This window comes from Heterocephalus glaber, unplaced genomic scaffold (genome assembly GCF_053883595.1).
Source record: "Heterocephalus glaber isolate CG9 unplaced genomic scaffold, H.glaber_assembly_v1.0 deba00001760, whole genome shotgun sequence".
NCBI classification, from domain to species: Eukaryota; Metazoa; Chordata; class Mammalia; order Rodentia; family Bathyergidae; genus Heterocephalus; species Heterocephalus glaber.
This window is the reverse complement of record NW_028258457.1, coordinates 8,166,067-8,178,243: the sequence shown is the minus strand read 5'-3', so window position 1 is coordinate 8,178,243 and position 12,177 is coordinate 8,166,067. Positions and strand designations below refer to the sequence as shown.

General features: G+C 54.9%; 1 protein-coding gene across 2 annotated transcripts in view; it reads left to right on the top strand.

Moving 5' to 3' along the window:
• Positions 1-159: 159 nt before the first annotated feature.
• Positions 160-12,177, top strand: part of Carm1 (coactivator associated arginine methyltransferase 1) — a 39,410-nt gene continuing 27,392 nt past the window's right edge. For both annotated transcript variants that reach the window (XM_004866058.2, XM_087201621.1), the window contains exon 1: positions 160-494. In XM_004866058.2, the coding sequence (XP_004866115.2) occupies positions 266-494 (229 nt within the window). In that variant the 5' untranslated portion in view covers positions 160-265. The remainder of the gene's footprint in view (positions 495-12,177) is intronic.

Below are 12,177 nucleotides of genomic sequence, written 5' to 3'. Positions count from 1 at the left end.
AGGGCAGCTCGGGCCCCGCCTCCCCGACGCGGTCTCTCAGTCCCCGCGCCGAAAGCCGCCAGCAGGGTGCGCTGCACCACCGGGCCAGGCCAGGCCGCGGCGGCGGCGAAGCGGCGCGTGGCCGGCAGGCGGCGCTGCCCGTCTCGGCCTCGGCCTCGGCCTGCGCGGCGGCGGCGGCGGCGGCGGCGGCGGCGGCGGCGGCGGCGGCGGCGGCCTGGGCCCGGGCGCGGTGGCGGCGGCTGTGGGGCCTGGAGCTGGATCTAAGATGGCAGCGGCGGCGGCGGCGGCGGCGGCGGTGGGGCCGGGCACAGGGGGCGCGGGCGCGGCGGGCCCGGGCGTTGCGGGGCCCTGCGGGGTGGTGTCCGTGTTCCCGGGCACCCGCCTCCTCACCATCGGCGACGCGAACGGCGAGATCCAGCGGCACGCGGAGCAGCAGGCGCTGCGCCTCGAGGTGCGCGCCGGCCCGGACGCGGCGGGCATCGCCATGTACAGCAGTGAGTGCGGGGCCGGGCCGCGGGGCTGCGCACGAGGCCGGCGGCGGGGGAGGGGCGGGCCGGGCCGGGTGCGGGGTGCGGAGCGCCGGGTCCCGGGGACACAGGGAAGCGCGGGTGCGCGCGGTGGGCGGAGGGGCGCGCGCCCCGGGCAGTGCGGGGCCTGGGGTTGGGGAGGGGGCCGTGGACAGGAAGTGGGAGACCGAGCGGGGAACGGGGTGCCGAGGAAGCTGGGCAAGGGGACACTGGGGAGCGGGCGTGGCCGCCCGGGCTGGGTGTCTCTGGGCATCTAGGACGCCCCCACCCTCAGATAGTTGGAAAGTGGCTTCCAGCCTGGGGCGCTCGGGGGCCCCCGAGTGGGAAACTTGGAGAGCTGGTCACAGGGCTCCCCGCGAGGCGCCCGACGGGTCCCCGCTTCCAGTGGCCGGTGTAGAAGTCGGAGGTAGCAGGACAGCCACCTCCCGCACCGCCACGCGACTCGCGTCTCCTTTTTGGGGATGTGAGAAGCTGGTTATGTTCTCAGAAGCTGCTTTCGAACTGACATTTCGGTGGGAAGGGGAATAAAATCTCAAATGTGTCTGCCAAGTTCCGTTCCTTCTCCCTCCCTCTCTCCCGCCCCATTCCTTTTCTCTTGTTACTCTTTGCTGGTCTCTTCCCTGATTCTTCCTTCACGTTTTGCTATTCTGTTTCACTCGGTTTGGTCTCCTGGGGTTTCCTGTAGGAACGCTCTGGGGATCCACGGAGGAGACCTTTACTAGCTTTGGCCTTGTGGGAATTTTTTGCCACTTTGGGTACCCGTTGTCCACGAGGGGAAAGTGGGAACAGCAGGTTCACACGGGGTTCTCTCCAAGCCTTGACTTTGAAAACACAGGCTAAAGGAATGTGTCTGTTGCCCAGGTGAGACACCTTTGGGGGCTGGGGCAGAGCTGGTCTCCTCGGAGCAGATAAAGACAAGGAAGTACAGTGTCTCTTCCCCCAGGGAATCGCCTGGGTTTGGGGGAGCCCAGGACCCCATATCCTAAGCAGGCCCGTTCTTTTGGCCAACATTAAGAGCTCTTCTGGGGTTTTCCCTAGAAAGAGTTCCAGAAAAGTTGGTTTTCTTCTTAAACTTTAAGAAAACATTTTAAGAACATCTTTAAATTTATAGGATTGTTTGAAACAAAGTATAGTCTCCAAATACCTTACCTTCTGTTTCTCTGATTCTTAGTTGCAGAAGAGTTTTGACTTTTTTTTTTTTTTTTGGATTTTGAGACAGGGGCTCACTATGTAGTTTAGGCTGGCCTTGAACTCACTCTACCCCAGGCTGACCTCGAACTCATGGCAATCCTCCTGCAACAGTCTCCCAAGCTCTGGGATTACAGGCATGTGCCACATGCCTTGCCTGAGCTTTTACATTTAATGGTTTCTGTTTTGTTGGTACTCATGAAAGTGGGATGGGGGTTCAGCAGGGGTGAGCAACACTTGTCAGTCCCCTGTACCTCAAAAAGAAAAAAGCAAGAAAATGATAATCATGAGCTGGGCGTGGTGATGCATGCCTGTAATCCCAGCCCTCCAGGCTGAGGCAGGAAGATTGAGGCGTTCAAGTCCAGCCTGGGCTACGTAGTGAGTTCAAGGTCAGCCTAAAGTACATAGACCCTGTCTCAAAAAATTAAAAAAAAAAGGGCCAGAGATTTAGCTCAGTGGTTTCGCTGCCTGCTGTGTAAGCACAAGGACCCGAGTTCAATCCCTGGTACCAAAAAAAAAAAAAAAAGATAATTATGAATGTTACAGATTTATACACACAGGTCTTCTATGAGAGGTAGTTCATAAATGAAAGGAGTGTAAGGAGGAGCAAGTCCACACTTCTCAAATGGAAATCCTCAAACCTGGATAATATACTCCCAGGGAAGATTTTTCTTCCCCTTTATGCTTGAGTACCATTGGCATGGGGTTAAAACATGGGCTCTGAAGGTGGCCAGGGGTGGGTGTATTCATTTTCCCTGACTGCTCAACGTACTACCACAGCCTACAAGAGCAGGGATGTGTTCTCTCTTAGCTCGTTGCCAGAAGTCAAATCAAGGTGCTGGCTGGGTCCCCTCCTGAGTGAGAACCTAGGGGAGGCTCCTCCCTGGCCTCTTCCAGTCTCAGGTGGCTCCAGGTGCTCCTTGGCTTGTGGCAGCAACACTCCAGTCTCTGTGTCTGTCTTCATAACAGCCCCTCTGTGTTCTTGTCTCTTTTTTAGTACTGTACTGGAATTGAACCCAGAGCCTTTGCACTGAGGTAACTTACCAGCCCTTATCATATTTTGAGATGGGATTTCACTAAGTCCCTACATTGCTCAGGTTGGGCAAAAACTTGCAAACCTCCTGCCTCAGCCTCCCAGGGTTACAGGATTACAGGTTTGTCCAACACTCTTGGCTTTGTCAATTTTTTTTTAATGACATTGGGCTGTGGCTTAAGGGCCTACTCTAAGTGTAGGCTGTCATCATCCCAAAGTCTGTAACTTAATTACACTGCCAAAGACCATGTTTCTAAATAAGGTCACCTTCTCCTATTCCAAGGTTTAGGACTTCATGGGCATAATCATTCTTGGATCATGCTGTGTAGGATAGTCTTGTGCCCTGCCACTTTGCTAATTGTGGGATGTTGTGCCTCAGTTTCCTCATGGCTAGTATTGGGGAAATGTCACACTCCTTTGGGCACCTTGCTTGGTCAATGAATGAACATCTTTTGTGTGTGTGTGTGGTACTGGGGATAGAGCCCAGAGTTGTTTTTGTTTTTTTGGTACCAGGGATTGAACTTGGGACCTTGTGCTTGCAAGACAGGCACCAGAACCACTGAGCTAAATCCTGGGGCCCCCAGCCCTTTTTATTTTTTATTTGGTACCAGGGATTGAACTCAGGACCTTGTGCTTGTGAGACAGGCGCCAGAACCACTGAGCTAAATCCTCAGCCTTTATTTTTTATTTCGAGACATGGTTTTTCTAAGTTGCCTCAGCTGGGCTTATATTTGTGATACTCCTGCCTCAGCCTCCTTGGCAGTGGCACCTGCTCCCCTGACAGGCTGCAGATGCCCTCAGAGTGGGCTGGGCTGCTGCTCTGCCAGGATATAGCTGGAACAGGGTGGGAGGGCAGCAGAACTGTTCTCAAGTGTTCCCTGTGACTGCTGAATCCAGGGCCAGGGTGCGGGGCTGAGAGCTGGGTTGGTCCGCAGTCCCCTGGCAGAGTCCCCAGGAGAAGCTCGGGCCTTGCCCTGGATGAACTTCCTTTCTTGGCCCAGGCTTTGCCCACTTGGACCCTCTGAGCCTTGAGTGAAGGGGCATTAGCGCTCACTTGGTTGTCCGGAGGCCACCAGGCCGTGGGATTTACATCTGTATGTGCAGGCACGTGGTGGAGGCCAGGACACAGGCACACGCCAGAGCCCTCAGTGTGAGTCCTGGCCCAGAGGCCTTCATGAGTGCCTGGCACTGCTCAGCTGGGTGGCCTTGAACAGCCATTTTGTCTCCTGATTTCCTCATCTGTAGTGGCCTGCAGCCTCAGTTTCCCTGCTTTGGGAATCATGCCCCTAGGGCCCCAGAATGTGGGTGAAGTTGATAAGTTGTATGTGGTTGGGTGTCCCATGTGTAGCAGGTGTTGGATAGCTGCTCACTTCTGTGTGGTAGTTACTGACAGTGATGTAACTTGGGGTGCAGGGAAGAGCCAGCTATGCTGCAGTGTCCCTGTGCCCCCCACAACAGGAGAGCTACTCCTGGGCCCCTTCCTTGGGCTCTGCTCCCTCCAGTGGGAGCCCTGGCCTGGTCAGGATGCCTGGAGCTGTTACTCTCTGCAGCCCTCGGAGCCACTTGAAGTCACCCTGGCCTTCATCCACAGGCCTGGCCAAGTGGCAGGCAGCTCCTGGCCATTTCCCTGGGCAGAGGTGCAGGCCCTTTGGCGTGGGCGTCCAGGTCCAGGCCTCGCGGAAGCTTTGGCACGGCCTCTGCCGTTCCTGGACACAGGTGCCCTCCCTTAAAAGGCGGCAGCTCTTGGGAAAGCCTGATGGGTGGCTGGGACAAGACAAGCAGACTCTCAGTTCCTTGGCCTAGTGGCATCCTTTCTGGAGATGACTGTGTTGTTTTTCTTTCTTGGTCAGCATGAGTCAGTTTGACCTGGGCTCTGGACTCTCCCCGGCCCCTCGGCTAGGAAGAGACACAGCACACTGTTGCTACCACTGTGCTGCCAGGGCTGGATTTCAGTTTGTAGAGGGCACGCTATGGGGTGGAAGGCCTAGGAATGACCCTTCTTCGGAAGAAGGGGAAGAAATGGCCAGATGTGATGGCTCATTCCCGTAATCTGTAGCCTTGGAGTTCAGGAGTGCTGCACACACCTGTATGGTATGTGGTTTGGCAAAGGAAAGGTGGTCAGGATCCTGTGTGTCTGAATAACAGAGGCCCAAATTGATAGTGGCATGAACAAGATGGCATTTTTGTGCTCTCATGCTTAAGGAGGTTGGTAGTTGCCCAGGTCTCTAGGAGTCATGTGGAGGGTTTGGGGACTTCCAGGCTGCCCCCCAAAGAACACTCCTAAAATGAAGTGTCCTCTTTATGGTTCATCATGGCTGCTGGAGTCCACCCATCACGCCCTGACTTCCAGACAGCAGGAAAAGGAAAGATTAAAGGAGGAAGGGTGCAAAGGGCTTCCATCCCATTAGCAGGAATGTAGTTCTGCCACTGCTGATAGCCTCAAAGGAGAGTGGGAAATGTGACCTTCAGTTGGGCAGCCATGTGCTCAGCTAAATTCAGGGCTGCTTTTCCTGGGGGAAAGGAGAATGTACTGGCTGTAGTGGATGAGATATGGGTTTGGCCAGGACATTTGTGGGTTATGGAGAGGTGCTTAAGTGGGTGCGGGGTGGGACAGCCACCTGGTGTGGAGCACAGGGTCCCCTGGGCGACGCGCAGGACAGGAGCTAACTGGGAAGCAGGTCTTTTCCGTGCATCTCCCTTGTGGTCAGAATAGCACCCCTGTGTGCAGGGGAAGGGGATCAGAATGGGCTTTACTTTTGGAAAAATTATTCCTTGGTTTTTTGTTTGTTTTTTGGTTTGTTTTTTTGGTGCCGGGGATCGAACTCGGGTCCTTGCACTTGTGCAGCAGGTGACGAAACCACTGAGCTAAATCCCTGGCCATTCCTTGGTTTTTTGAGACAGCATCTCACTGTGTAGTCTGGGCTGGCCTCAAACTCGCAGTTATCCTCCTACCTCAGCCTCCCAAGTGCTAGGATTACAGGCCTGTGCCACCATGCCCGGCAGCTTCCAATATTTTCAGAAGCAGATTTCATGTCCAAATCTCACTTCGTGTTCCTGAAAAATTGGAATGGCTGATGACTCAAGACCTATCTGTGCTGCTCCCTTCAGCAGGGCAATGCTGTCCTCCTTTGGCTGGAGGTTCCTCCCTGATCACTTTAATGTCTCCTCAGTCGCACCAGTGTGTTTCACAGGAGAGTTTGGAGCCTAGGCCTTCATCAGATGTGAATAAAAGTCTTTTACCCCCTCCAGCCAGCCCCTCCTGGGCTGCTGAGTTAGAGACCAGCCCCGTCCACCAGCGGGGCCTTGCCGCTCATGCTGCCTGGGTCCTGTACCGCCCACCCCAGCTTCAGCTGCAATTTGGAAATCCAAAAGTTCTGAAAATGTAACTTATTTTTCCCTACTTATTTGACAGCAGCTTTGGCCAGAGTCAGCTGTGAGCTGCCATGTGCTGCTCGTCACAATCTCCATGTATCCAAGTTACTGTGACTAAGTCACACTTTTTGTTGCAAACCTGGGCGTAGTTACCAACTGGATATTATGTTATCAATTCCTTGTCACTTTTCTTTCTTTTCTCCCTCAGCACTAGGCATTGAGCCCAGCAACCGCCTCCCCCCTTTTTTTTTTACTTTTTATTTTGAGATGGTCTCACTATCCTACTAGGCTATTAAGTTGCCCAGGCTGGGCTTGGGCCCATGATCCTCCTGCCTCAGCCTCCCAGAGTGCTGGGACTATAGGTGTGCACCGTGCCTGGCTGCTTAGCACCTTTCTAAAGCCTGAAGTTTGTTGTCTAGAACACACTGGGCCCCCATGTTTTAAGTAAGGGACCTCTGAGCCTCTGCTGGGCTGTTGGGGACCTTAAGTGAGGCTGAGTGGGGAGTGGCCCGCCCTGCACAGTCCTGGGGATTCCTCAGACCAGCTGGCTTCAGCAGGAGGGGAGGCTCAGGAGACCCCTATGGCAGGAGTGGTTCCTGTCCAGTCGTCCCCCCCCCCCCCCACGCTTCTGGCTCAGCCCAAGAACTGGGAAGGTGGGGAAACAGCCACTTAGGGGACAGGGCTGAATGGAGACACAGGCCTGGCTGGCCCAGGCGCAGAGTTGAGGCTCAGAAGGGCTTCAGCAGCTTGAAGCTAGTACCCTCAATCTGTGGATGGACCCAGAGGGTCCTGTAAGCCCCTGAAAATTACATATAGAACTGGACATAGTGGTACATGCCTGTAATTCCAGCTCCTTGGGAGGCTGAGGCAGGAGGGTCATAAGTTTGAGGGCAGCCTGAGCAATTTAGTGAGATGCTGTGTCAAAAAAATAAAAATAAAAAGGGCTGACACTGTAGCTCAGTGGTAGAGAACCCTGGGTGGATATTAGGGTGCTAGGGATTGACCCCAGGGTCTTCACAAAGATTTGTGTATATATAATTTGTATTGGTGGGGATAGAACCCAGTGTCTTGTGCATTCTGGGCAAGCACTCTGTCACTGAGACACATCCGTGGCCCAAGAACCCTTGGAATTGCACACAGGTCTGCTCAGGTGGAAGGTCAGGCTATGGGTGACCTCAGAGGACTCTCCAAGCTGCACTTGCCCTCCCTCCTTCCCTGACTAGAAAGGGTTGGCAGGACACCTTCCTGGGTTGCAGCGTCCAGGCTGGCTCTGAACTGCTGTGTGGCCCAGGCTGGCCTCCCCGAGTGCTGGGATTACAGGTGTGCATCGCCACACCTGGTGAGAGAACGTTTTTAAGATGCTTTGCCCCACTTGTGGAGGGCTCAGGAGGCGGGGTCTGCAGAGAGAGTTGGAGGGGTCTTGCCCAGCCCTGTGCTTTCTTTCATTCACTCCTCCAGAACACGTCGTGTGTGGACTCGAAGTCTTTAGTGCAGGGGTTACCACTTGTCCAGCTTCATGCCATCAGCAGAAAGTCTCTGGGCATCTGCCTCTTGCAAACTGCCAGTCGGGCAGATATGTGGTGACACCGGAGGCCAACACTGTGTCTCCACTTGAGGGTCTGGGGCACAATGCACAGTGAAACCAATGATCATTTAACGCCACTTGTTCTCAAAGGCTATCATGCCTTGAAGCGGGCAGGGGAGGCCCAGGCTGCCCTGCTCAGGAGGGGCATTAAAGCCACCCAAGAAGAGCAGGTGAAGCAGGAGGCATCATGCCAAGTCCTGACTCCGCTGTTCAGCATTGTTCATGACTGCTCTGGCTGTGCCTCAGTTTCCTTGGCTGTAAAATGGGATATGGACAGCTCCTACCTTAGAGGAAGGAGTGCTGTGAGTGGGGCGCTAACAGAAGTCAGGTCCTTAAAATAGCACCTGGCGTGTGGCCCTGCGCCAGCAGGCACGAAGACTCTCTGGGAGTGAGCTCCTGGCCCAGCATGGGCAAGGGCGGCAGGGTTCATGGTGGCTTTTATTCTGCAAGTGACGGGAGGACGTGATGCCCAGCTGTGCCCCTCTGTCCTTTCCCAGGAACCCTCAGCGTATGCTTCCTCCTCTCCAAAGCTTCCTTGTCAGCGGGGAGGGTTGATGAGGGGCTGGCTGGTGGGGTGTCTTTGGTCAAGGGTGGACACCTGGGCTTGGACACAGCCCTGTGAGTCACACGCAGTGGGCTGGCCAGCCTGCTTGGCACTCCCTGGCTGGCTTCCCCTCACTCCCTCTCCTGAGCCATGCTGCCCTCTCTGGGCCAGAAGCTGTTGGAGCACTGGTTGAAAGCCCTTTCTGTGGGCTTGAGGTCACGATGTTGCCTAGGGACCCTGGTTCCTTTCTCTTCCTTTTCTTCCTGTAACACAGTGGGGGCTGAGGGTCACGAGTAACTCAGGTGATTGTGAAGGGAGTATCACTGGACTTCCAAGCCCACCATGTGGCCCGGAAAGAGCTGCCAGAGACCCTTCTTGTCCTTGGACACAGAGAGAAACCTCCTTCACCTTGTGGACCTGCTTCCCTTGTTGCCCTTTGGGGATCTGACTGGGAAGCTCCAGCATCCAGTGCCCCAGAAACTGGCAGGTCAAAGCCCTGAGATCTTTCTTTCTGCCACAGGAGCCAACAGTGTTCAGGGCTGGGTGCTGCTCAGTGGTGAGCACTGACCTAGTGTGCAGGAGGCCCTGGGTCCCACCGCTCACACCTGCAGGAAGGAGTTAAGAAGGAAACTCTGCTACCTGCGCTTTGGACACTGCAGGACTTTGGCTTTTCTTTTCTGCTCCCTCTTGTCCCAGGCTGAGGATGAGATTGAGTGCTTGGCACATGCCAAATGAGCACTGTAGCAGAACCACACCCCCGCAACCACTCAGACCTGCCATTGAGGAACCTGGAGGCCTTGAGGAACCTGGAGCCTGAGGCTCCGCCACCACCTTTGCTCCCCGCAGTGAAGGAGGTTAGGTCCAGTGACCTCCACATCTCCTCCTGTGCGGCTCTGCTTCTTATTTCATTGCTTTGAAGCAACACATGCATGCCTGGGCTTTAGGTGTCCTTTTTAAGGGAGTGGGGTACTGGTGATTGAACTCGGCCTTTGGACCGAGCTATGGGTCCAGCCTTTTTCTTGGTTTTAAAGTTCGAGATAGGGTAGCTCAGTTGTTAAGTTGTCCAGGCTGGCCTTGTAATCCTCCTGCCTCAGCCTCCCAGAGTACAACAATTATGAGCATGTGCCATTGTGCCTGGCTGCCTTAGCTAGATATCCTTAGGTTTGATGTGCCTGATAACTATGGGTGTCCATGTAACCCATGTACTGCCTCCCAAAGGCAGATAGATATAGAGCTTGTCTCTCACTCTCTGGGTAGTTTTGTTCATTTGGGTAACCCCTCCCTTCTCTGTGTTTCTGCAGCAGTTTATCCTCTGCTCCCAGGGGACATTCTTGAAAACAGGATTAGACTGGTTTTGGGCTCCGCCCCCCCCCTCGCTTTATTCCATGTTTTTGCCTGTCTCTAAAGAAATTCATTGCCCATATTTTGGCAAGAGTAGCTTGGGCTGTTTTTCTTTCTTTTCTTTTTTTTTTTTTTTTTGGTTCAGGGGATTGAACTCAGGACCTTGTGCTTTTGAGGCAGGCATGGTGCCACTGAGCTAAATCCTGGACCTTGGGCTGTTTTTCTTCAACATTGCTGGAAGGTCTTTTCTTCTGCTGATTGTGTTCCCAGAGATGGGGTTCATCATGACTGGATGTGTTATATGTACCAGAGTGTATTGGTTTTATGTGTGGAACCTGCTTGAGATGCTGGCGTCCATGAGACAGTGTGAGGCCCCTTAGCCCTCTCACAGGCTCAAGAGGGGCATTCTAGAGAATTTGCACATTCCCCAGCAGCTGCGGGACCCTGTGACCCAGGATGCAGCTTAGATTCCTGTCGTGTGCCCTCAGGTGAGAGGTGACAGCACCTTCCTCAGGTCCTACCTACAGTGAATGACCAGTGTACCTATGGTCCCTGCTCCAAAAGCTTTACATCTCTTCACACTCTGGTCTTCAGCATGTCCTCAAAGGTTGGCAAATCCCCAGGGGAGCCTCAGTAGACACAGCTCCCTGCTTGCTTTTATAAGTGAGGAAACTGAGGCACTGAAAAGTCAGTGGCAGGGTTGGCATGGGAACCCAGGTTTGGTGTTCCAGCCTCTGATTGCTCCTCAGGTCAAGGTCACACAAGTCGGGTTAGCGCCTGATGTGGAGGAGGTGCCGCCTGGGGCTTGTTCCCCTGCCCCCGCTGATCTTTGTCCTGTGTCACCGCACTGGCCAAGGCGGACTCTGGTCTTTCCTGCATCCTGCAGTTGCAGCATCAGGCAACTCGGCTTCCTCTGGCCTGTGCCACATCTGCAGTCACATCTGTGAGGCAGCCTGTGGCCCCCGGCAAGAGACAAACCTTCTAACTGAGAACATCCTGTTTTCTGAGCTGAGAGGCTGGCTCTGGATCTCTTGGGGACCCAGGGGCCTTTGCTGAAGCCATGTGGCCCCAGGACATCCTGTTTCTCCCCTGGGCCATTGGTCTAAACCCTTCTTCCAAGCTGGGCCTGGATAAGTGGGCCTCAGCCTCTGGCAGAGCCTCTCTCTGCATGCTGTGTCTGCCTAGACTGTCGCTGTCCTTGCTCATCCACCTGCCTCTTCTCACCAGGCCTCTTGGGAGCCACCCCTGGTTTTTGGTGGGGAGACCCCTGAGCAGCTTGGGCAACCCCAGGGACCGCCTGCTGCTCCCCAACATGCCTCCTTTTACCCTAGACTTCCAGGCTCTGACTGCTGAGGACCTCTGCGGGGAGCCCTGCAGCACCACCTCCTGTGGGGTCACAGGCTGTGGAGCCCCTCTGTGAGCCTCCCATGGTCAGATAGACTTTATTACCTCCCAGTAGGGGGAAGCCATGGGGTCTGTGTCATACCTTGTCCCAAGCATCTCGAGTGTGACCCCCACAGCCTTTTGAGCTAGACTCTTTTTTCCCTGGAGGCTGGGGTGCATTTTGGCTGTCCTTGGACCAGCTGCTGGGTCCCCAGGCTGAGAATGGGGCTCAGAGCAGCCTGTGGGGTGGTTGGGAGCCTTATTAGCCAAGGCCCTGCCCAGCAAATGCCTGAGAGGGCTGCCTGGTGTTCCATAAATCACAGCTTCAAAGTCTGCTGGAGAAGAAAGGCCCTGCCTGGGAGGAGCTGGGGGGGAGCTGGCGCTCAGGTTTTGTTGCCTTGCCCCCCTTTTCTCATAATTATCCACTAAGCAGGGCTGCCGAACCCAGGGGCACATCTGCCGTCCCTTTTGTGGCCTGCAAAGCCGGGCCTGGCAGCAGCTGATTAACATGGACAGGGAGACATTTGCATGTAATTGCCCCAAGTGTTCTTTTCAGAAAAGCCAAGCCCTTTCTTTGTCTTGTCCTGTTCTTGGGGTCTCCCTTCAGCACACCCCACAATTAAACTCTTGTTCTGGCCTGCTGGCTTGCGGGAAAACCTTCAGTGCTCTTGGGGACCAGCCCTTTGAAGTGAAGGGACCCCCTGACCCCCTTCTAGCCTCTGACCTAAAGCTCCTTGCCAGTCTGTGAGGTTTGAGTGTCCCCCCATCCCGTGCAGGAGCCTTTCTCCAGCCCACGGTCACCCTAGAGGCAGCCTGACCTTCACACCCTGCCACCGCGCCAGTCCCCTTCACTCAGCCCTGGTTGGGGGGGGGGTAGGGGCTGGCAACAGGATACCCTGGAGGAGGATGTCACTGCCCTGTCACGTGATGGTTTCAAGATTGCTTCCCACCTCCTGGAAGCCTAAATTCTTGGGGCCTCCTGAAGTAGACCTTTCTTTGACTCTGAGTTGCCCAGAAATTGCCATCCCTGAACCACTAAGTGGGCCTTTTGGGCTAGCACAGGTGGCTCTTTGTTATATTATCAACATATTAAAGGCTAATATGCCCAAATCCTGGGCTTTAAGAGAGCAGACACCGAGGAGAGAATAAAGAGCCCTCCCTAGAACTCCCTCTCTGGAGATAATCATACACTGGTGCAGGGGGT